We start from the raw sequence: 25,380 nt of genomic DNA on the forward strand, positions 1-25,380 counted from the left end.
GGCAACAGAGAAAGTTATGGGGGCAGGGGCCAAACGGAGCATCGGGACTGGTAAGGAGGGGGTTAGGGATTAGCATCTACTTTAAGAGGAATGGTGGGTTGGGGTGCGTGGGTGGCTCAGTCAGTTGAGCGTCCGACTTCAGCTCAGGTCATGATCTCACAGTTCACGAGTTCGATCCCTGCGTCGGGCTCTGTGCTGACAGCACAGAGCCTAGATCCCGCTTCGAGTTCTGTGTCTCTCCCTCTCTCTCTGCCCCTCCCCTGCCTCTGCTCACATACACACACTCTTTCTCTCTCTCTCTCTCTCCCAAAAATAAATAAACATTAAAAAAAATTAAAAATAAGTAAAAACTAAAGAGGAATGGTGGGTAGAGGGTCAGGAAGAGGTAATCCCTTGGGATTACTGTGTTACTCTGTCCACTGGGGCTGACTGGTTGACCCCTTGCTTGAGCTCAGCATTCTTCTAGATGCTGTGCTGGACACAAAGAAGTACTATTGTCCCTATCACTTCAAGGGGCCCATGAAGGGTTTCCCTAGACCTCCCATCCCAGGCCCCAGATTATTAATGTCTCCCTTCCCCGCAGTCTCTCACTTTGCTGGAAAAATGAATACTATTTACTAGGGGATCCTGAAGGGCAAGAAAGGTATCCTATTTATTTTTCAGTTTGCAGACCAAACACATTGCTATGCACATAACAGATTCATAATATTGTCTGTGGAATAAAAGAGGCACCTGACTGGGGAGAGCAAGACGTAGAAGAGGTAAAGAAAAATGTCATGGAGCGCCATGTACCAAAGTCTGTGCCGTGTACTTGTCCCAGCTTTTTGCCTCACTATAGCTACACGATGAGGTAGGCATCATGATCCCCAATTTCAAAATGAAGACACTGGGATCGGGTTAAACAACCTGACCAAAGTTTACAAAGCTCTTAAGGGTAGAGCTCCAACATTGGAAACTGAGTTGGTCCAAACCCATGATCCCTTGGTTTGCCGACTATGCCACCCTCCAACCTGGGAATCGATAATAAACAACAAAGGGCAAAATACTGTGTATTTTGTCATCATGTGGTGAAACTAGAAAGTTAGGACAGAGAGAACAAAGTCTGGAGTAGTCAGAGAGGCTATAGGAAGTTTCCGTTCAGCTCAGCAGATACGTGTGATGAAGTGTCTACTAAGTGTCAGGCTCCGTGCTCGGGCCTAGAGCTGAAAGATGCGTGTCCGTCCCTGGGAAGGCTCTGGTTCTCCATCTCTTCGCCCATGCTGCCGGCCATAGCTGGACACTTCTTTTTTCCCCACAGGTCCCCAGACTACTCTTTCTGCCTCTAATACATTGTCCGCAACACTGGCAGAATCATCTTCCTAAAGTACACGGGAACCTGTTGGAATTCTTCCATGCCGAATTCATAAGAAGCCCAGAAAACTCCATCGTGCCAGTATTGGTTTCATTCTTGCCTGCCTCACTGGCCGTACCTGTTGTCACTACCAAACCTGATCCCCTCCACGCCACTTGCATTCAACGTTCCAACTACACTCAACTTTCAACATTCCAACTACACTCAACTTTCAACATTCCAGCTACACTCAACTTTCAACATTCCAGCTACACTCAACTTTCAACATCCCAGCTACACTCAACTTCTCCACCGTCCATGCTGTTTTCATGTATACCTCTGTCCCCTAGAGTCCCTGTCTCGATTCTTCTCCTGACTCCTAAGCTTCTGGGCTGGTCTGAGTAGAGAGAAGCTATACACTGGAAATATGAAGTTGGGTGCATTTGGCAGGCGATGACATAGGTTGATAGAGTTGTAGAATAGGGACCATGGGAAGTGTTTGAGTAGGAAAATGTCATAACAAAATGGTTGAGAACATTAACGAGTGCTATGCAGAGGATGTTAGAGTTAGAAAAAAGGCCAGAGGTCATGGTAAGACAAAATCCAGGTATGAAATGATGGTTGCATACATGCTAATTAATGGCCATGGGAATTAATTAATCATTTAATTAATTAAGAGACAGAAAAATGTCAGACCTCAGTGGCTGAATAGAAATAAGGACAAAGAACTTAGTACAGACAATTTATACCATGGCATGTAAGTTGCATAAAATCAGAACTTCCATAATCTAATTTTTTGAAAGGAAACATAAGGCTATCTTTCATTACAAGCATCAGATTGCCTCAGGGTTACTGCCATATAGAGCTTTAGATAGTTGGATTTTTGTAAGCTTCACTCAAGGACCAAACATATTTTATTAATCAGTGCTTGGCAGTCATGGTGAGAATTGAGTGTTCGACCTAATTGTTCCAAATTGGTCTGAGGAAACCAGATGCAGCAATTAAGTTCAAAAGGACAATCTCAACTGGAAAGAAGAGACATCATAACATGAGTCCAAGAATGAATGAAATATAGTGTTCACAGCTCGTCAGGCCCCTATAATCTGCCGCACAAATAATTGGTCCCAGAGCTATTGAATAAACATCCGCTTTTAGGCTGAAAAACATCTACATCACATGCTGTGATTACCACTTTCCCAATGTGGACGTCAACTTAGAAATTAAACATATGGGCAAAGAAATTCTGTTCTTCTAAGGCCACTCTAGAATTTCTAAAGTCTGCCCGTCGTCTTTCCCGGGGATCTTTAAGAGGGTCAGGCATGGTGGGAAGAGTTGGGTATCATTACTGAGTGAAGAGGACACAATAGTCATCTGCAGCCTAATCTTACGGTTACTAGAAACGTGACAGCACTGAAACCATATGTGTATGTGTATTAGCCAGTGTTCTCTGGAGAAACAGAGCTGGTATTCCAATTGGAATTTCAGTGCATATACAAAAGCAGTTTTGTTCTTGTCATTATTCTGGTACCTTAAGATACTAGTACTAGTTACTAGCACCTCTAAGATGTATCTATCTTCCACTTACTTGTAAGTGGTTGACTCGCATGATTATGGAGGCAGAGAAGCCCCAAGCCCTGAAGTTGGCAAGCTGGAGACCCAGGACAGATGATGTGTACTTCCAGTCTGAAAGCCGGCAGACATGAGACACAAGAGCCAGGGTTTCAGCTCAAGTCTGAGGTCCAGAAAAGATTGATGTTCCGGGAAGGTGGGGTTCCCTCCTACTTAAGCTTTCTGTTCAATTCTGGTCTTCAACTGATTGGATGAGACCCACCACCAAATGGGGAGGGGCTTTACTCAGTCTACCATTTAAACTTAATCTCAACCAGAAAGACCTTTACAGACACACCCGGAATAATATTTGGCCAAATGTCAGGGCGCCCTATGGCCCCGTCCAGTTGACGCGTAAAATCAGCCAATACAGTAGAAACTTAATGGCGTCAAGAGTTCCTATGTTGTCTGATTGCAAAGCTCTCCATTTCTTCCCCCATCACCCCTCCCTCCTCTTGCACATGTGATTCCCACCTACTATTCAAGTTTTCTCAGATCATTTTTGGATTGAAAGACTTGTTCATCTCTCAGTCTTCAGCATTACCGACCAGAGGTCATGTTGGAAGACCTCTCTCTCAGAGTTTCTGATATTCTCATCCAAGCTGAGCCAAGGCTGAAGGATTTGTAAAGAAGTGGTGGGCTCATGGGGCCCCTGGGGGGCTCAGTCGGTTACACATCTGCCTTTGGCTCAGGTCATGATCTCGCAGTCCGTGGGTTTGAGCCCGGCATCGGGCTCTGTGCTGACAGCTCAGAGCCTGGAGCCTGCTTCGGATTCTGTGTCTCCCTCTCTCTCTCTCTGCCCCTCCCCCACTCGTTCTCTCTCTCCCTCTCTGTCTCTCTATCTCTCTCTCTCTAAAATAAATAAAAAACATGGGGCGCCTGGGTGGCGCAGTCGGTTAAGCGTCCGACTTCAGCCAGGTCACGATCTCGCGGTCAGTGAGTTCAAGCCCCGCGTCGGGCTCTGGGCTGATAGCTCAGAGCCTGGAGCCTGTTTCCGATTCTGTGTCTCCCTCTCTCTCTGCCCCTCCCCCGTTCATGCTCTGTCTCTCTCTGTCCCAAAAATAAAATAAAAACGTTGAGAAAAAAAAAATTAAAAAATAAAAAAATAAAAAAAAAATAAATAAAATAAATAAAAAACAATAAAACAAAATGATGGGGTCAGGGTCAGTTACAAAAGGAAAGGGGTGTACGGAGAAGTCTCCTGGGCGATGGCACACTACCGACACTGGCAGCCAGGAGTTGAGTCACACTTGTGTGTATGTACACACCCATGTCTACACACACACATTTGTGCATTCATACACGTATACCCATATAACGGCACGCACTCAGAGGGAGCTTGGGTTTGTCTCGGCCAGGAAGACTGTGAAAGGAAGCGGGGAACTAGGCGCAAGGCAAATGGCAAAGAGGAACAAAGAACCTAAGAAGCAACTGGCGTGTGTGGGAGAAGCACAGAATAGATACTCTGGACTTGCCCTGGAACATGACCAGGAAAGTAGACTTAGGGCCAGGTTACAGCAGGCACAGAAGTCAGGCTGGGGGAATGGATTCCTCCTCTGTAGTCTGCGACGAGGCCAATGAGGGCTTTTGAGCAGGAGAATATTGCAAGGGATCTTTCAAGAAGACTGAGGCAGCCAGAAAGAGGTGAGGCCTCATGCATTGTACACCGTGAGCTCAGGTTGAGTCCAGTAACGGAACAAGAGGTGGGAGATGAGGGGAGGAGTACAAGACGAGCAACAGGTGAGAATATACATGTATTCAAGGCAGGAAAAAAGCCAAGATCAGACTTCCTGTTCCAGAGAAAGAGGCTTTCAGGGTATCAGCAGGAGTGATTCTGGACCTGCAGAGGGGGTTCCCCTGTTACCCTGGCTCAGCGCCTCCCTCCTTTGGTCTCCTCCCAGCCTCTTTCCTCATTGCCCACTCTCCATCCGTTTGGTCTCACTTCTGCTTCCTCTCCACATGCGAGCCACAGTGGGAATATAAGTACCTCATTGGCCAGTCCTCATGGAAACAGTTGAAAGCAAACCACTTGAGCCAGAATCTAGTAAGAACATAGTTTGGGGGAGGGAGGCATTTCAAAGGTTTTATTTCTAAATACTAGCTTAGGAAAAGATTTATTCATCAGAAAGGATGCAAATGTCAATAATTATTAGAGAAAATTTGGAACCATCCCCCTTTTTTCACCTATGATCTACTCTCTACCTTTCTTTTATAGGGTTTTCTTCTCTTTAATACAATTGTCTTAATGTGACGTCTATCCCGTCTATTTGCCAGGTGGGGTAAATTCCATTGCTGCCCATGTTTTTGTTTTGACATTTAACATGGATGGACTAGAGTTTAATGCAACAGTTTCAAACTCAGCGGCCAATCAGTGTCACTTTGGAGGCTTACATCATCCCATTTCCGGGGCCCCGCTCCAGACCGGGTGAATCTGGTCCCTCCAGGGTGGGGAGGATGCATCCCAGGTACACGTGATTATAACGTCAAGCCAGAGGCAGGGAGTCCTTCTGTCCCTCCCCCAGCATGACTTCTCTGTTGTCAACTCAACCTGGCTAGAGCAATTCTCAAATGACTTTCTCTGGGCCAGTTTGGAGTATGTTGTATCGCGGTACAATATTTTAAGTCTGGGGCCCTCCTTCTCAAGTCACGATGAAGGAATTCATTCAAACCAGACACTTCCTCTGAGAATATTACAGAGAAGCTGTTTCTCAGAGCATGATAAAAAATTGAGGAGGGCGAGATTTAAGGGAGCAAATAGGACTCGCTAAAATTCAGGAAAGTTGCAGTTCAATCTCAAAGTCCTATTTTGACAAAACATGCATAGGTTAATGCTTCCTCACCTGCATTTCCTTGTGTAATTTACAGTTTCAGGCTAAAGCCCGGGGATTTAATGGCTTCGTGTTGGTACTTGAAGGGCATCGTAAGCAAAGAAATGGGTAATGTGTTTTCAAGCAGGTCAAATGTACCTCTATTATATCTCCTTAAGAATACGCTTTAAAAAAAAAAAAAAAACAGGAGGTGTTTCCATTGGAGCACAAATTATGCAATTTCAAATGTACTTTTTAAGTGAAAATATATTGTCTATGTGAAATTACTTTTCCCTCAAACAAAACGAAAAAGAATATCTAGATGTCAGGACCGGTGTTGCAAGAATGATCATCTGTGGGCCAGATGGACGTGCTTAACTTTCCCAAGAGTTTGGGGAACTTGTTCTTCTCAACTGAGATTGTGTCTGATTCCTGGTTTGGAATTAGTGCTTAAAAAAATAACAAGAAGTGGGGCACCTGGGCGGCCCAGTCGGTTAAGCATCTGACTCTTGGTTTTGGCTCCGCTCATGGTCTTGCGGTTACTGAGTTTGAGACCCGCATCAGGTTCCATACTGACAGTGTGGAGCCTGCTTAGGATTCTCTTTCTTGCTCTCTCTCTGCCCCTCCCCTGTTCTCTCTCTCTCTCTCAAAAATAAAAAAACTTTTAAAAAATTTGAAAAAAAACATACCTTCTCACCCCATGCATATTTATAATGCTGAAATTCAGTCCAGGTGTGTATGTGTATAGATACATATGTATACACATATCTATATAGACAAGGAACACACATAAATCACAATATAATCATTTGACTATTGTACATCTCCTTATTGATTTTCTCTGATAATTTTAAATCACTCGTTCCAACTGAACTTTCTCTAGTATCGTTTCATTTTCCCCATAAATATTTTTACGACAGTACAATTTCCCCTGTATCTTAGGTTTTGCCGTTTTAAGTTACTCTATGTAGTGTTTCAAATGACTCCAAATAAGATGATGGATAGATTTAAACATCAACAAACAATCATCAAAGTATCAGCTGGCCCAAAGCATCTTTGCAAAAATAACCATCTCTTGACAAAGTAGCCTCCACCAGCACTGCCTCTCTATAGCTGTTAACACCTTGTCTTTTTTTTTTTTTTTTAATTTTTTTTTTTCAACGTTTATTTATTTTTTTGGGACAGAGAGAGACAGAGCGTGAACGGGGGAGGGTCAGAGAGAGAGGGAGACACAGAATCAGAAACAGGCTCCAGGCTCTGAGCCATCAGCCCAGAGCCCGACGCGGGGCTCGAACTCATGGACCGCGAGATCGTGACCTGGCTGAAGTCGGACGCTTAACCGACTGCGCCACCCAGGCGCCCCAACACCTTGTCTTAAAAGCAGGATGTACCTGGGGTGCCTGGGGGGCTCAGTCGGTTGAGCATCTGACTCTTGATTTCGGCTCAGGTCTTTATCTCACAGTTTGTGGGATCACAAACCCATGCCGGGTCTGTGCTGACAGTGTGAGCCTGCTTGGGATCCTCTCTCTCTGCCCCTCCCCTGCTTACTTTCTATCCCTCTCTCTCTCAAAATAAATAAATAAAAACATTTTTTTTTTTTAAAGTAGGATGTACCTTCCAGGTGGAATCAGCAGTTTCTTTGGCCAGGGTTGTCACCAAAGAAGGAGAGAGAACAAAATAAAGGGATTAAAGAGAGAGTAAGGGATAGGAAAAGGAAAAGAGGATGCAGGTGGACATTTGAAGATGGAGACAGAGGGACAGAGAGGAGGCCCTGCTCCCAAAATAGTTGTACTTGTGTCTGTTAACCATTGCCGGGCTACGTCAGACATGTGGCTCATAGCCGACTCCCTCTGGCGGTCTACAACCCAGAAGAGTAAAGGTCAATGGGAAGAAGGAACCCACACTTTAAGAAGGGAAATTAACATGGAATTCAAGTCACATCCTGCCAAGTGATACATCACCTGGTCATCTATGAAGGCTCCATGTTCTGCCCAGAAGCATGAGGGATAAGGTTTCGGGGCAGGTATGTGTGACCAAGTGCATCGCAGAGAGCTGGCAATGACCATGTATCCATTTTGGACCATGTCCAAAGGAGATCGGATCCTGCATGTATCCAAGTGAATCATCACACAGTCTACCCACAGCACTACTTAGATGATAAAAGCTCCTTTTCTTTTCAGCAAACAGGCCAAGTTACCCTGGTGCTTTAGGTGACCAAAACCATCTGTCCCTGTGGAAGCGGAAGAAGACACAACCCCACAGTATCTGCCTCATCAGTTGCATTGTGGTGTCACCAGGTTTCTTACAAAGACTCTTAAGGAGAAGCTGGGGAGGTTTTATAATCTCCCTCCTCCTTCTGCACCATTCACCTATTTTTTTTTAAGGTGAATATAGTGATAAAGAGCCCAGACTCTAGCCCCAGCATATTCAAATGATGGGTCTGTCCCTTGTCACCTGGGTGACCTCGGATACATTAACCGATCTCTCTAACTTGGTTTATTACCCGTCATAGGAATGATACTACCTACCCCACTGAGTTTTTATGAGCAGTAAATGAATTCGGTTTAAAGTTTTTGAAACATAGAAATGCTCGATACATGTTAGCTCTATTCATTATTTAAAATCTTTTCAAATTTTGCAACATAATAGGCAAAAACAAGGTATCTTGTGTTTTTGTTTTATTTTAACTTTTTGGTTCTGATGAGTATTTAAATAAGCTTACAAATGATTTTTCTTTTTTCTGTGAATTAACTGCTCCTGCCCTTGGTCATTTGCCCACTGATGCGAGACTCTCTTTATTATTGAACTAAAAGCACTCTTTGTATATTAAAGATACTGATTCTCGGTCTATTGTATAAAAATAGCAATCATTTTCTTCCTATCTATGGCTTTTTAACTTTCTCGTACTGTTACAGATATTTGTAATTTTTACATAGCCAAATCTGTTAGTCTTTTCATTTATGGCTGTTGATATGCCTGATTCAGAAGCCCTTCTGCATCACAAGAGTATAAAAATGTTCCATCTTGTCGTCTAGTAGTTATACAGTGCTTTTAAAGGTTTTTTCATTAATCCACTTAAAATTTGGCTATATGCTGTTAGATGGTAAGCCAACTTTACTTTTTTCTCCAAGTGTCTACGATCTAGCCTTTGAAATAACACCTAGTGGCAAATTCAAATATAAACAAAACCAAAGGTCTAGACTTTTTTTCTGCCACTCCATTCACCTATTTGTCTATTTCTGTGCCCGTTTTAATTTTAACTGTTAATTAAGGCTGGTTCCCAGGAATACTATACATTTAGTACATGTTGTGGTACTTCCTGAATGGTTTTCCTGCCTGATCAATGTTAGACTCAATGTGGCAATTAAAAATAATTTTATTGGGTCTTAAATTGGTATTGCACTACATTAATAATTTGGGGAGAATGGATATCTTTCGAGAATAACACTTTTGTGTGTCCAGGCATTAGAGCCTTCAATGTAATTTTGTCATTTTCTTCATACCGATTGTGGATAGTCCACATTATATTTTTACAAATTTTGTTTATATGGTTCAGATTCTCTCATTTCACTTGCCATCTCTGCTTCATTGAGGAACTAGTTTTTGTAACTGTTCTTGTAGTATGCCTTTGTTCTAACTGCCCTGCATACTCGATTCACTTACTTTTGATGAGGGTGAGTGATTGCGGTGTTTCACTATTCTGTATGTTTCTCGTGCTCTCCATCAACTTAAGTATGTTTTATTCTACTGCTAACTTGAAGAGTTGGGTCATTTTTCTAAACCAATAGTAGGTGTTGAATTTAAGGGAGTGCTAGTTTTACATTTACTGGGATGATCATGTTTTTTTCTTCATCACTGATGTGGATCAAACTAATAAGAATCCCTGAAGTTGAACAGTCTTTGTGTTTTTGTAAGAAATCCATTGTGTCTATGGTATATTAGTATTTTGATGCTCTGCTGTTTGTAGTCCGTGTTTAGATTTATACGTGATGTTGGGGTCTAGAGCTTTCTATTTTGTGATATCTCTGTCTGGCTTTGTATCAGAGATATGAAATTATTGATGGATTTAGTATCAGTTTTGCATTATTTTCTGTTTTATAAGGCTTTATATAGTCAAAGAATTACTTGTTTCTTAAATGAGTTCTAAAACTTGCCCAAGAAAACCATCTGGATCTTGTGTTATTTAGGAGAAAGACACTGAATTTTTTCATTACAGCGTGTGGTTATCAGCCTATTCAAATTTTTATTTTACCCTTGAGTTTACTAGGTAATTGGCTACTTTACCATATTTGTCAGTGTATTGATAAAAACATTTTCTTCTTTAAAAGTCTCTCTGCCTGTGATTCTATCCATTTTTCCCTCCTGTTTTTAAAATATGGTTCTCCCTTTCACTTCATCAAGGTTGGCCAGAGGTGCTAATTTACCAACCTTTTCGATGAGCTCTTACATTTATCAAGTCTACAGATTTTTCTGTCTCACTGATTTCCTTTTACTTGGATTCCTTCTGATTTCATAAAGTCTACTTCGTTCTTTCTCTGGTCTCTTTAGTTGGACGCTTGTAGTAATTTCCAGTATTTTTTTTTTCTAAATAATGATCACCAGTTTCCTCAGAATAGAATCTTGACTGCATCTTTATTTTTGATGATTTGTTTCCATTGACCTTCATTTATTAGTATCATTTATTTTTTAATTATTAGAGTAAGAGCTGTATATTGTAGAAAGTTAAAAATAGTCAAATGAGAACGTTAAACCAATCTGTTAACCTACCACCCAAGCATAACCAGTTAGCCTTTTATAATTCCTTATGAATATGAAAGCACAAATGAAATCAGACTACACCTGCTGTTTTGTAGACTACTCAATTCTATTTCACAAATATCTGTCTAAAGTAAATATTGTACTAGAATATCAGTTTTATTAGCTGCACTGCACTATTCATTCAAATATTTCTTAATCACTAATATTTAAGTTGTGTCAAATTTTCATTATAACACTAACAAGTTGTATGACCACACACACACACACACACACACACACACACTGAATACCTTCAGGATTTTTCCGAGAAGTGACAATAAATACATGAAATAAGTAATCAATTATTGGGGCACCTGGGTGGCTCATCAGCTAAGCATCCGACTGCAGCTCAGGTCATGATCTTGTGGTCCATGAGTTCAAGCCCCATGTCAGGCTCCGTACTGACAGCTCAGAGCCTGGAGCTTGCTTTGGATTCTGTGTCTCCCTCTCTCTGTGCCCCTCCACAACTTGTGCTCTCTCTCTCTCTCTCTCTCTCTGTCTCAAGTAAACATTAAAAAAAAAAAATAGGGGCGCCTGGGTGGCGCAGTCGGTAAAGCGTCCGACTTCAGCCAGGTCACGATCTCGCGGTCCGTGATTTCGAGCCCCGCGTCGGGCTCTGGGCTGATGGCTCGGAGCCTGGAGCCTGTTTCCAATTCTGTGTCTCCCTCTCTCTCTGCCCCTCCCCCGTTCATGCTCTGTCTCTCTCTGTCCCAAAAATAAATAAACGTTGAAAAAACATTTTAAAAAAAATAGATCAACTACGAAAGCAACATGAAAGAGGTCAAGATAACACATTCAATACTGCATTCTCTTTACCTTGGACAGTTTCTAGAGGGAGACTAGCCATGCAGAGGACCACAGATGATGCTGAGATAAGTCACCCAGAGCAGCAGAGAAGGAACGAGAAGGAAATATTCAGTGAGCATTTCCTGTATCCCCAGCACTCTACTAGGCGCTCCATATCCATTCTCTGAGATGTTCAAGCCTTTGCTAAAAGACAACTTTTTTTTTTATTTTTTTTTATATTTGTTAAATTTTTTTTTTCAACGTTTATTTATTTTTGGGACAGAGAGAGACAGAGCATGAACGGGGGAGGGGCAGAGAGAGAGGGAGACACAGAATCGGAAACAGGCTCCAGGCTCTGAGCCATCAGCCCAGAGCCTGACGCGGGGCTCGAACTCACGGACCGCGAGATCGTGACCTGGCTGAAGTCGGACGCTTAACCGACTGCGCCACCCAGGCGCCCCTAAAAGACAACTTTTAACTTCAAGTTAGGCATCCGTACGTACTCCTGCTCTTGGAACAGGAACCAGGGCCTTAGAAAAGTTAAATCATTGGTGGCAGGACAGCAATTGCCATGCAAGCTTGTCTTTCTCTGAAGACGTGTAACCTAATACATGAGGAGGATTTTTTCGATAATTCTAAGCTAACGTATCTATTATGAACAACTTTTATTTTTCTCTACTTTAAGCCTTGCCTCGGCCCAAATTGGCCAGGCCCAAATTAATGCATGATTCATTACTAATGACTTAATAACCTAGAAGGGGTTCTGGTTTAATTTTTTAGCTGGTTTTTATTTTTATTGATTCTTAAAAATAAGACGCCACATCTTGGGACTTGGCGGGATGTTTTTATGGCTACATTTTGGAATTTGACATATGCGCATTCTCTATTAATTTTGCTCTGGTTTGGGATGCGTGGCCGACTAACGAGCTCTTACCTGAATCCACTTCCCAGGAAACCTAAGACCGATTGTAAGTATTTCCAAGGAGAATATGAGAACTAGTTTCTGTTTCGTTATCAAGTGATGCACGGTAACCTTAATGTAGCGTCATTAAGCAAATACGTCAACTTTGGTCATCTGTCCGGCACAAACCATTTCAATACAGTCTGGGACTCCTTCTGTGTAAAATTCCCAGGAGATACTGAATGGCTGAAACTCACGATAAAACCGCGTGTCCAACTTGCATGCTGCGTAAGGGTCACGTCCAGCCAACGTCATGTGACCCGGGTGCACAACCAAACGCTGGGGAGGCCTGGCGTGGGTCTGGAGAGGTCCCAGGGGAACCCACTGGCAGGAAATGCACACGGGGCACGTTGCTCGCCCAGGTCCCAAAGAACACCTCTGACTCTGCTTACCAGGTCAGAAAGCGTCTGTCCTTCCACACAGTGTCCTTCTTCCTCTTCTTTGGAAAAAGTCCATGACACGTGTCCAGAAACTAGACCATTACCCAAACTACTCCATTTCCTGAGTAAACCCTCTACCGTAGTGCCTGGCATGAAGCGGATATGACGTTCATACCTGTTGCCCTTTTGGTTGAAATGGAGGATAATGACTTCGTTTAGTTTGCAAACCAAGAAACCCACTCACTTTAACCCCTGTCTTTATCCTTGCTCTCCATTTTGTTCTTCTCAGCCTCTTACTACCCTACCGCGGCTGCTTTTGCCTTTCCAAGCTACTCTTCCCGCGTGATCAGTGCGCTCTCCACCATGCACTTCTTACCTTTGTCTTGCCTAACTTACTATTTCAAAAAAACAAACTTGTTTTCCCCCTTTCTCTGTTGCCATAGCTGCCAACTCATGTTCCAAGAGAGTGCTTACCTCCAACACTGCGGGACCTTTGGGCAAATCGGACAACTGTCACCTCAAATCCCTTCGTGCTTTTTCCTTCCACAATTTGGTTCTCTATGTGAGCCTGATTGACATGTTCAATCTTTACAGAGGCTTTTCTTCTTGAGAGATGAGGGTTATATAGAAAGGGCAGCCTGCTGTGTATGCCCCTCACAGCTGTAGATGCAGAAAAGTCAGATTTTGCTTCCCAACCTGCTTATCTCATGCCTCTGTCTCCTTATCTTTGTCTCCTTGCCACCTTCCCTGAGCCAGGACCCACTGGCACCTGAGGCCACCAGGGTCAAGAGCCAGGGACAGCAAGCTCTGACCTTGCCCAACGGTGCACTCTGGAAATTTCTATTGAAAAATCTCAACCAAGTGAGGAGGGGAGGTGTTTATTCCAATCAACCTGTGACTTTCGGGAAGGCAGAAATCTTGAACCCTCAATAACTTCTAGGCCCTTCTTGTCTGGATCAAATCGTCGCCAATATTGCAAATATAAAACCAGAAAGGCATTGAAAAGAAGAAAAGTGAATTGAAATGTCAACTCTGTTTTTCAATCCCTTTGTACTCTTCTTCAGTTTTACTCTTCTGGTCTCTCTCCCAAAGATGATAACATGTTCATAAATGCAGTGAAAACACTGACATCAATTTCTCACAAAAAGCAAATTTAGCCCAGGGTAGAACTTTCTGGAAGTGATGGGAACCAGAAGAATAATAAGTGGTAGGAGATTTGAGGCAGATTCATTTTACTTCAGATCAAGTGTAGGTTATTGTCATTTACAAAATGCTCACCCAAGGTCTTCCGTTGGTTCTACAAGTTACTTATTGAGCACTTAGCAAAGTGCCAGGCTGAGCCTTCTGGGCACAGAAAGGTGAATACAGCACAGTCTTTATGCTCAGGGCACTCACAATGTGGTGAGCAAGACAGCCATGTAAGCAGATAATTGAAAGATTATGTGCAACAGTACAGGGATATAGAGACTTTCTTGAGAGCATTAAGGGGGTGGTACTGTTACCCAAGAGAGGGTATCAAAGGAAGGATCACATCAGACATTTCAATCCAGTCTGGAAGGATAACAGGGCCAATGCAGTGAAGCTTAGGTGTGGGAAGGCAAGGGAAAGGAATGGCATTCCAAGCAGGGAGCCAACAAGTGTGAGAAAACATGGCAGCCCCCGGTGGGATGCCAGAAGGGAATCTAGTCCTGGAGGGACCATTAATCATGTTGAAGACCCAGGACTATATCTTCCCAGAAAGAGATTTTGAAATGCTACCCCATAGAATTAGAGATTAATGATAATAACAATTAAAATAACATAATAGATAACTTATTGGGCACTCTGCTGCTCTCCTCCAGCAGGAGTCATGGGTGGTAATTGCAAGTCATGTTGGAGCACTTGCCCCAGGCCAGGTGTAAACCAAGCCCTGGGCTGGCGTATTCTCCCCTCGTGCTCCCTACCACACTGAGGCAGTGATGGGGACCCCCCATTCTTGCCTGTAATGGTGATGGTGACCTCTCTCCATCTGACTTCCATCCATTGCCCCATTCTCCTCTCAGCTGTTAACATCTAGGTAACAATGCTTTTCCAAGAAACTGTGGAATGTCTTACTGCAGATCCTGAGAAGTTGAAGTGCCTGGTGACTATGCCATCTCTCCCTTTCTCATTTTTTAAAATCATAGATATCTGTGCCTGACGCTAATCTCATTCTCACTATGTGCCAGGAACTCTTCCAAAACTCTTTCAACTTAATTACTCATGTAATACAACAACCCTGAGAGAAATACTATTGCTTTCTGAGTTGAGAACGCATGGACACCAAGAGGTTAAAGAACTTTCCAGTTCTTTTCTTCCTCTCATAGTGAGAGGCAGAATGAGGATTTGACTCCAGATGTCTAGCTCCAGGGTCGACATCCCTATTTGGGCTTCACCCTACTTGACTTGGTAGGACACAGACACCTCGTCACTCATCTGTTCTCAAAATCCTTTCTTTTTTTGGCTTTCCATCCACCTCCTTCATCTGGTTCCCCTTCTGCCATTCTCTGTTCCAGGTCATTCTCCTTTGCAGGTTACTCCTGGTCTTCCTGACTTCCAAAAGTTGGAGTGCTCTAGAGATCAGTCCTTGGACCTACTTTCTACACTTAGCTTGTACATGATCTCACTCAACTTCACAGCTTCAGTATCACCTCTAGGGAGACAGCTTCCCAGCTGACGTCTCCTGCCTGGAACTCTCCCAGAAAATTCCGGCTCATGTATCTGACTGTCCACTCAGCCTCTCAATGGGGCTGTCTAATGGGCATCTCCAGATAGGCATGCCTATGATGGAGCTCCTGACCTTCCGCAGATCTGTTCTTCCCCATCTGAGCTGAGAACAGTTCTATTCTTCCGGTTGCCCAAGCCAGAACACTGGATGGCATCCTTGACTCATCTTGTTTTTCTCCCATGATGCGTCCAATGCACCTGTAAAATACATCCAAGACCTGGCCCCTCCTCACCACTCTTGGCTGAAGCCACGACTCCCTCTTGCCCTGAAGGTACAATGGTTTCTGACTGGTCTCCTTCCTCCTCCCCATGAGCCTTCTGCTGACAAGCACGAGGTGATTCAGGCACTACCTCACATGCAACGTCAGAAAAACTCACATGTCAGACCAAGTGATGTTTTAATGCAAGATCTTTTAAAATCAGAATCCATGCCAAAAGCATCACAATGAACAAAATCACAAACACGTTCATAAAAACAGGACTAACATGTTTGCATTACCCAGCTCAGTCCCAGCCCTGCCCGACTCCCTTCCATGTTGGAACGACCCTGTTAAACATCTTGTTGATCCTCTGGCTTCATATCTTAGAGCAAAAGCCAAAGTCCTCCCTGTGACCTACAAAATCCTTTGTGGCCTGGGCCACCATCATCTCTCTCATAACTCCCATTTCTGCTCTCATTCACTCAGCCCCAGCCTCTCCTCTTCTCCGCCAACAAGCTCCCACCTCAGGGTCCTTATGCTCACAGGCCTTCCGCCTGGAATGGTCTCCCCCAAACACATCCTTCACGTCACCAGGTCTCTCCCCAAATTCCCCCCGTCAGGATCACGCTAACATTTCACCTTCTCCACCAACACACACACACTTTGTATCCCTTTTCCCTTTTTTTTTTTCTCCTCAGAAATTAGCACCAGCACACTGTGTGTTACTTGTTTATGACCTCTCTCACCCTCTAGAAAACTCTGTGAAGTTTTGAGGGGAGATGGGTTTGTTTTGTTCTCTGCTATTTTCCTAGTGTCTCGAAAAAATCTTGCATGATTGTAGGTACTCAGTAAACATTTTAATAAATAAGCAATTCTTACTTATTGAGAAGTATATTCATATACTTAGTACTCATGAGTGCTCTCCTTTACTGCAATGTTCCTCATGCCTGCCATGTATAGGTTTTAATCCTCTCGCATCCATAAATTACTTGGGGAACTACTCTTTCAAAATTCAGTGGTCTCAGATCGGAACAGTTACAAGATGTTAATTAGAAAATGCACTATGCCATCTTTCTTCCAAATTGACCAGATTTAAGAGAAGTTTGACTTGCTTAAAGAAATATTTATCTGGGCTCCAAGTTCAGCCTTCAGGTTAGGTCAGTGTTGGGAAAGGGGATTGTTTTTGGGAAATAAACATGGAAGACTGGATGTCTCTTGTAGCAAATTCTGAATTCTATTTTTGCGCCCTGACCTGACTTCCAAAGTCGTGACACTATATTGCGATGTTCTACAGATTTTCTCAATCATGTCAGAGTGAGTTCACGTGACCAAAAGACCTTTGTAACAGAAAAGTGTCTTCAATTATCTTGACTAATAATTAACCAAACTAAAGGTAGGCTTTGCAAATAAAACTTGTCATTTCACCACAAACTGTTATTTTTTGCTGGAAAACATGAAGGTCGGCAACGAGCAAATCTACAAATCCACAAGACTGTAGGCTTGGCCTTCAGACATCCATAAGATATGATGACAAATGTGGCTGATATCACCGGACCCCAGTCCACCCGTGGGCCTCTCTGCTTTTGTGGGTTCAATCCAGCACAGGGGTGCAGTTGTGGGGGGGGGGTTGTTGAGAGTATCCTGAAGAAAAGACAGTTAACATAACTGTAGTCAGCATTCAGGTAGAATTATAAAGCAAATACGGGTCTCCTTTTATCCCCACTGTGTAGCATCCCTAAAACGGTTATTTATATGATAAAAGTGTCAGGAAAGCTACATGTCCCAAGTCACCACTATTAGAAAACTAGTTTCTAATTTGTCTTTGCCATGATACAAAGTTAGGACTGCAGGAGTCGGCGGGGGGAGGGGGGAACACTGCCTTTCACAAAGGATCGCGACGGAAACTGGTACGTTAACTTAACGCACTTCACTAATACAAGGGGCCTTAAAGCTGGGCAGGGGGTGAAGCTGGTGTGCAGACAGCACTGACTAAATACTGCTTGAGAGAATGAAAAAGTAAAATTGGGGTTGACCCGGGTTAGACGCAAGCAAGAATTACTAGAAGAGTCCAGGGCAGCAATGGCCGTGCTTTTATGCCAAGCATGAAATTGCTCTGTCCCTGTAACAGCTGACGAATAGTCGCTCTGGGATCTCATTTTTCCTTTGGCTTTCTACATTTTCTTGCAAGTATTGCTTTCTAGAAGCTGCTAGATGATGCTTGTCTATTAGTTATTACCTTAAGAGAATTCTGTGAATCTGTAGTTTATCGACATGATGCCTGCAGCTTCCCTTTTCACCCAATTTTGTACTCGTTCCATATGTTATCAACGGCACCTTCATTCTGAACCCTTAAATGACCACCCAAAGTAGTGTAGGCAATCTCAGTGCATAGCACGGAAAAGTTTTTGAAGGGCCCATCGCGAATGGCGTTCAGTCTACACGTGATTCAAATCACTGTAAAGCACACTTCTTCTGTCCCCATTGGCAAAGCCCAGTAAGCAGAGGGAAAGCCCAGCACGGAACCTTCACTGAGCCCTCACGCCAAGCCAGCAGATCAGCGTATGGCCCTCAGCACACGGGAGCCTCCAGGGCCTCCTGCTACCACAGCCTGGACCATTCGAGATGGCCACACCCTTACCCTGTGAACCTCTAATGAGCAATTATCACATTTGGAATGGAGTTCAAACTTGGTTCCCAAATAAAAAGTATAGACAATAAAAGTCTGAAATTCCACCTTCACACCTACATAAGCATGCACATACATAGGCTTTCATAATCTCTTAGATTTTTCGCAAAGGGCTTCGTGTCCTCTCCCTGGTGGTCTAAGCGATAGATGATCTGCAAGGACCATTCTGCATATTTAATTTTTTTTTAATTTATTCATTCTTAAGAGACAGAGAGAGAGACAGAGAGAGAGAGAGAGAGAGAGAGAGAGCATGAGGGGGGAAGGGGTAGAGAAAGAGGAGGAGACACAGAATCCAAAGCAGGCACCGGGCTCCGAGCTGTCAGCACAGAGCCCAACACGGGGCTTGAACCCACAAACTGTGAGATCATTACCTGAGCCGAAGTCAGACGTTTAACCCACTGAGTCACCCAGGCACCCCCATTCTGCATATTTTTAATTGACATAATAATTTGTTTTTGAGCATATGGTGACATCCTAAAATAATTGCATTGAGATCTACTGATTGGAGAAGGGGTATTACTCATTTGTGATTTCTAAATTCCAACTAAAATTGAATATTTAAAAAAAAAACGAAACTCTTTAAGGAGGACATCTAACCAGTCGTGTTCGTGTGTGGCTGTTTGTGGCTCTAACCTTAATGGCTTATTTATAGAGAATGTTTCCTGAAGATGTCCTTCATGAGAAGGACAAGTTTGGACTTGGTAACAGTAATTTACTTAATTTATCTTAAATTTGGTTTCAGTGAGCAACCCTAATTAACCTGATTTTTTGCCGATAATCACTCTCAATGGAATCAAATCACAAATCCGGGGATGGATTGAGCGGAACCCAGAAGGAAGCAGCCCTTCGCGCATTGGTCCAGCGCACAGGATATAGCTTGGTCCAGGTAGGAGCTTCTCGTGATATCTGCTGAGACCTACCACTGAATCCACTGAATGGTGGGAATATTCGTGGTCCTAAGGTGCAAAATGTGAACGGTCGGTCGTGTAACTGTTGACGGATGTTCCTTCCTGGGGGGGAAGAAGCCACGTCATTTCAGGGTTGTAGGTGACCCTGGATGGTGATGGTCTTTTCTACTCTGGGTTATCAGCTTAACCTTCACCGGTCATTTGAAGGCAGAATCCGGGTTCACAGTCAGAGAGACTATCGCAGCTCTGAAAGATCGCTTTGGTCTCTGAAAAGGCCATTGGTGTCTACCACCCAATGCTTTCTGTGAAGCAGACCCACACCAGTGATTCAAGAATCCGCAGAGAGCAAACTCTCCCAGGACTAGCCTGTTTCCAGAGAAGCTCCCTACTGGGGATGCGGGAAGATGTAGATGTGGGGTCCCAGGACTGACCGTTGGGTCATCCTAGCTGTTCCATGATGTTTTCTCATAACAGCTACCCAACCAAGTTCACAGTACGTAATAATTTCTCCCCATCTCCAGCAGAAGGAAAAACAAAAAAGTCTTAGAACTGGTTGTTTACAGACAGTGATCATTAAGAATTATCTATAGATCATGGTTTCTATGAAAGCCTCCTTCAGAGAGGTTATGACAGATTGAAAACTAGTGTTAGGGATATTAATTATCTTATTTGAAGAAAAAATGTTGCCATTTTTACCGTCAGACAATGCATTTTCATTCCCAGCTGTACTCTATCACCCACATGCTTTTCTAACTTAACCAAACCCACGTGCTTTCACGGAATACAAATTTCATATGGATAACAATTAAATATGCTGCGTCCTTTTATTACATATTCCTTTGTCAGATTGTTGCCAAGTGTACTACGTGTAGTTATGTTGAAATGTTACCAAAAATATTTAAGTTTTTCTTTTTACTTTCTTTGTATCTGGAACACTCATGCAAAGAGAGTGGTGGTACCCTTTTGAAAGCAAATTCTTTTTTTGTAATGTTTATTTTTATTTTTGAGAGAGAGAAAGAGAGAGAGAGACAGTGTGAGCAGGGGAGGGGCAGAGAGAGAGAGAGGGAGACACAGAATCCGAAGCAGGCGCCAGGCTCCGAGTTGTCAGCACAGAGCCCGACGCGGGGCTCAAACTCATAAACCGCAGAATCATGACCCGAGCCAAAGTCTGACGCTTAACCAACTGAGCCCCCCAAGTACCCCAATTTCTTAATATTTATGTATAAGGATGTTCCTCTTCTGGAAGTGAATCTGTACAGGTCCAAATATAATGCTACGAATGTCTATAAACCTGTCGAGGGTGGCATTATTTACAACACCTCAACATCGTAAACCTAAATGCGTTGAAGAAAATTATTAAATAAAACGATGAATATATAATCATTACATTCAACAAGCAGAACTTGATGAGAACTGATCACAAAACAATGTACATTGTCTGTTCAATGTTATTCTAAGCCCTGGTCCGTCCTTTTCCCCCAAGTGAAATTCAGGGCAAGCCTCATGACTTTTCTGGTAACTTTCAGGTAATAAAAAAAGTTCCACTCAATAATAATAGGTCTGGTGCAGTATGAGAGAAACTTCCAAGTTATAGCTACTTCCCTTCGCAAGCATGTCAGGGTACAGGGTGCTTCCCGCTTTCTTCCTCTGTGCATTCTGAAGCCTAACTTCCCATGCCAGTCTGCGAACTACACCTGCTGACTCCGAGCTGGAGCAGGAGGAAGGGATCGAAGCGGAGGGGAGGGGGCAGGTGGGTGCTTACAACGACAATGTGATCATCTCCAGTGTCCAGATAAGGAAAACAAGGCACGATTGATTTGGTAGCTTGCCCACGATTTACAGGCTATAATTCTACGGCTATTGGCCAGAACTTCTGGCAAGATTATACAGAACTAAGAGCTGTTATAATATTATCTTTATGATTGAGATTTTAGCGATTAGCATGCCAAGGCATGCAAACAATATTTTGTTGAGCCTAAACTTGGTAACATGATTCACTCTAGGTAATGCTATTTCTGTGTTAGCAGAATGACTCTTGGGTCAGAAATTCTTCCGTAATGTAAAACCTAGAATTGCCAAGTCGAGCTCTCCCAATCAAAAGCCTCTGATCAGGCTCTAAATACGTACATGACAACCGTGTTGAGTGAATTGGAAGAGCTCTCCTGATTTTGGCTGCAAAGTGCAGGAAGCCACTCAAGACCTCAAGTTGGAAACCTGTGGTTTAACCTATTCTTGGCCACATAGCAGGTGTACGATCTTCCACACATCCCTTATTTACTCTTGGCCTTAATTTCCAGAATACTGGCTAGGTCTTACCCCAAAGCTGCTGGTCACGACGCTGCAATCCTGGTATCTGTTCAATCCAGTCGCTGGTCAGCAGACTGGAGTAAGTGACTGGAAGAGGAGAACAGCACGTTGGAGGCACAGCCTCGGCGCTTTGGGACTTAGGGGAGACCCTCCAACCTTCTCCGTACTTCCGCCTTCAAAAACAGAGGGCAACATCAGCTTTCTTTTTTTATGTTTTTAAGATGAAATTTATTGTCAAACTGGTTTCCATACAACGCCCAGTGCTCATCCCAACAGGTGCCCTCCTCAATGCCCGTCACCCACCCGTCTCTCCCTGCCACCCCCCATCAACCCTCAGTTTATTCTGTTTTTCAGAGTCTCTTATGGTTTGGCTCCCTCCCTAACTATTTTTTTCCCTTCCCCTCCCCCATGGTCTTCTGTTAAGTTTCTCAGGATCCACACAAGAGTGAACAGATTTCCTTTTTTAAGTCTCTGCACGGGGTGCTGTCTCTGGGTGGCTCAGTTGGTTAAGCATCTGACTTCGGCCAGGCCATGATCTTGCAGTTTGCGGGTTTGAGCCCCCACGTCAGCCTCTTTGCTGTTAGCGTGGAGCCTGCTTTTGATCCTCTGCCCCCCTCTCTCACTCTGCCCCTCCCCCACTTACACTCTCTCACACACTCTCTCTCTCAAAAATAAATGTTTTAGAAAATAATAAAATATGACAATAAAAATCCCTGCACAAGAACTTAAGATAAAGAAACATCTGACTACAATTCAGGGAGCATACCCACAAAAGGGCCATTTAAAATTTTATGGTGCCTGCCAGTTAGATTTTTGGAGGATTTCTTTTTGTTGGATCTTTGCAGCCTGTGGGATGGAACATTGAATACTTGCAAAACAAGAACTCAAAAGCCAGGGGGTGACTAATTGGTGCTCTCTTATCACCGGCAGGACAAATACAGCTGTCAAAAATAGAATTTTGCAGGTTACTTAATAACACGAGCCAGTCTTTTCTATCCCAACTGATACAACACCTTGCGCCTTTGAGGGTTTGAAAACACCCGCTTGTTTAAAACAAAAAAAGATATCGCAAAGCACATCTTTGGATATCGATAGCTGAAAATTTTATCAAAGTATCTCAGAGAATACAAGGAAGTTCATGCGGTCCCCTGCATTTAGTAGTCTGTGTGATGGTGACGAGTTAAACTCTCAACTTCACACTTGCGTTAGGGCTGAGTGGAAATATTTTGGAAGAAAGTATGCTGGCTGTTTCCTTGCAGGCACCCTGTGTCTCCAGACAATGGCATTGCATGAGGTGCTTTCTACCCCCCTACTTTTTCATTCTTAACTGAACTTGCCAAATTTCCCAAAACAAATATGTTTTTGAGAGTCAAAGAAAAGAAATCAGATTATGATGACCCTTTCTTCAAGAATGCATTAATAATGTGGGTCATAAACTCTGGCATGTGATGGTCCTCCCACCTGGAATTTTCTCTATAACACCAGAAAGATATTATGTTTTCATAGATGAGCGTTTGCAGAAAACTTCCTGCCCAAGGTGCAATCAGTTTACATCAATTTTAATTCTATTAAAATTAAAACATTTAATAAAGATTGCCCTCAAGTAGTCTGAATATTTTTTAATTTTTTTAAGTGTTTATTATTTTTGACAGAAAGAGAGAGACAGAGTGTGAGCAGGGAAGGGCAGAGAGAGAGGGGGTACACAGACTCCAAAGCAGGCTCCAGGCTCCGAGCCATCAGCACAGAGCCCCACGCAGAGCTCGAACTCACAAACCACAAGATCATGACCTGAGCTAAAGCCTGACACTTAACCCACTGAGACACCCAGGCACCCCTGAATATTTTTTAAAGTAGGATACTTGATATGATATTACTTATAAATACTTACGTTTATCATGTATTCCCATACTTTTATATTATTTTTAAATAGTTCAAAATATGGTGTGGATTAGCACTGTTTGTTCAACTACCCTATTGATAATCTATTTTCTTTTTTTAATGTTTACTTATATTTGAGACAAAGAGTGTGCAGGAGGGGCAGAGAGAGAGAGAGAGAGAGAGAGAGAGAGGAAGAGAGAGAATCTCAAGCAGGCTCTGCACCAGCAGTGCTGAACCCAACGTGGGGCTTGAACCCCCAAACTGTGAGGTCATGACCTGAGCTGAAACCACGAGTTGGACGCCTCACTGAGCCACTGGGCGTCCCCCCATCACATTCCTAATCTAATGACTGTTTTTAGCACACATAAAGCATTTTATTTGTTGTTAGTTTTTGTTTCCTTAGTCCTTACTATTGAATACAATGCGCAAGTGGAAGGCCTTGGGGTTACAGAAGTATAAGATGTAGTGTCTGACCTAAAATGCATAGAATGTTGTTGCAATGAAAGTTTATCCAAAATTAAAAATGCATTGAGTGAGGAATACAGCTGTGGGCATTACCTTTCTGTACAGAGTGATAAAACAGACCATCCCCTGACCTAATGAGTGAGGACCAATATTTATACATAGGGATGTTCCTCATAGTGAAATGTATAATGTTGAAAGTTAGATATATAATGTCCAATAAAATATTACCGCTCACAGAAAATATGATCACCCTTCCATTTACCAGTTATATAGTCATGTAAAACTATGCTTTCAAAGAAAGTCTTGGAGAAATGTCCAAACACGAATGTTTACCTAAAAATCAGAACGCAAATCTGTATACAGCTTCCAAATAAGATTCTGAGAGATTATTTACACATGGTAAAAACCCTGAAAAGTAATAAAATGTAATCTCTGATTAGGGTAAATTTTTCTTGCCTGATGTTTCCCCCCCCCTCCCCCCCCCCCCGCCCCAAACTTTCTATAGTGGGTATGGACGATTTTTATTATAAGGGGAAAAAGTCTCATGAAGTGGGGAAATGTTCTAAGCAGCATTCCATTAGCAGTAGAAAACTTGGGGAAATTTCATGGAGAAAACCTCATTATTAAAGGTGCAGGATAGTAATACCTGGGTTCATCAGGCTGGTCTTTCAAATCTTTGTATGTTTGAAATTGGCTTAATATTGATATAGTCCAACCCTTTCATTCTGCAGTCAGAAAACAAGCCCCAGGGTTATGCAATTCAGTAGAAACATGATCCAGAGGTCAGCAAACTGGACCCATGACTCAAATTTGGCTCCTGCCTGTTTTTGCCATAATCTCAGCCTACGAATGATTTTTCACATTTTTAAAGGGTTGTCTTTTAAAAAGCCAAAATTATCAACTATCTGGCCCTTGACAGAAAAAGTTTGCTGCCCCCGACTCTAATGCTTACTCTAGTACTTTGTTTTAGAGGCAAATCCGCAGTTTATTTTTTAAGAAAATTCCCCGTAACACAGATGAGTGTCTAAATGTCCTGAAAAGAAGCAGGTGGCGCCTATGTCTCCTACCCACCCCCGCCAGCTCCAGCTTGAGCCCTCATTCGCTCATTGACTCCACAAAGAGGGACATGGGTCCTGCCTTCATAAAGGTTATTCTCAAGGGACAGGCAGAAAATAACGGAGAAACCAAATAATCACAGATCACGTTAAAAGCCACAGGTATCATAAACCGGTCGTGTGCCAGAGAATGGCAGGTGACCCTCTTCAAGCAAGAGGACACTGATGCCGGGACTTGGAAGACGTGTGCCAACAAAAACAAACCTTGCAAGGAGCCAGAGAAAATACCATCCTTGGCAGAGGGGACCACTTGGGCAGGACGACTGAACCAAAACATTTATAAAATGCACAGCACTTTTGAACAGGCAAGACATCAGTGCATCTTACTTTCGAAGACCCAGTAAGATTACACCAGATAAATTAGAGAAATGAGTGGACTCTGTCCTTCCCCTCTGTTAATCAGCCAT

General features: G+C 43.1%; 1 protein-coding gene across 2 annotated transcripts in view; it reads left to right on the forward strand.

Moving 5' to 3' along the window:
- A1CF (APOBEC1 complementation factor) overlaps positions 1-25,380 on the forward strand; it is a 76,992-nt gene that overhangs the window by 7,718 nt on the left and 43,894 nt on the right. For both annotated transcript variants that reach the window (XM_045439416.1, XM_045439418.1), the window contains exon 2: positions 19,043-19,186. In XM_045439416.1, the coding sequence (XP_045295372.1) occupies positions 19,088-19,186 (99 nt within the window). In that variant the 5' untranslated portion in view covers positions 19,043-19,087. The remainder of the gene's footprint in view (positions 1-19,042; positions 19,187-25,380) is intronic.

This window comes from Leopardus geoffroyi, chromosome D2, assembly GCF_018350155.1.
Source record: "Leopardus geoffroyi isolate Oge1 chromosome D2, O.geoffroyi_Oge1_pat1.0, whole genome shotgun sequence".
Classification (NCBI taxonomy): domain Eukaryota; kingdom Metazoa; phylum Chordata; class Mammalia; order Carnivora; family Felidae; genus Leopardus; species Leopardus geoffroyi.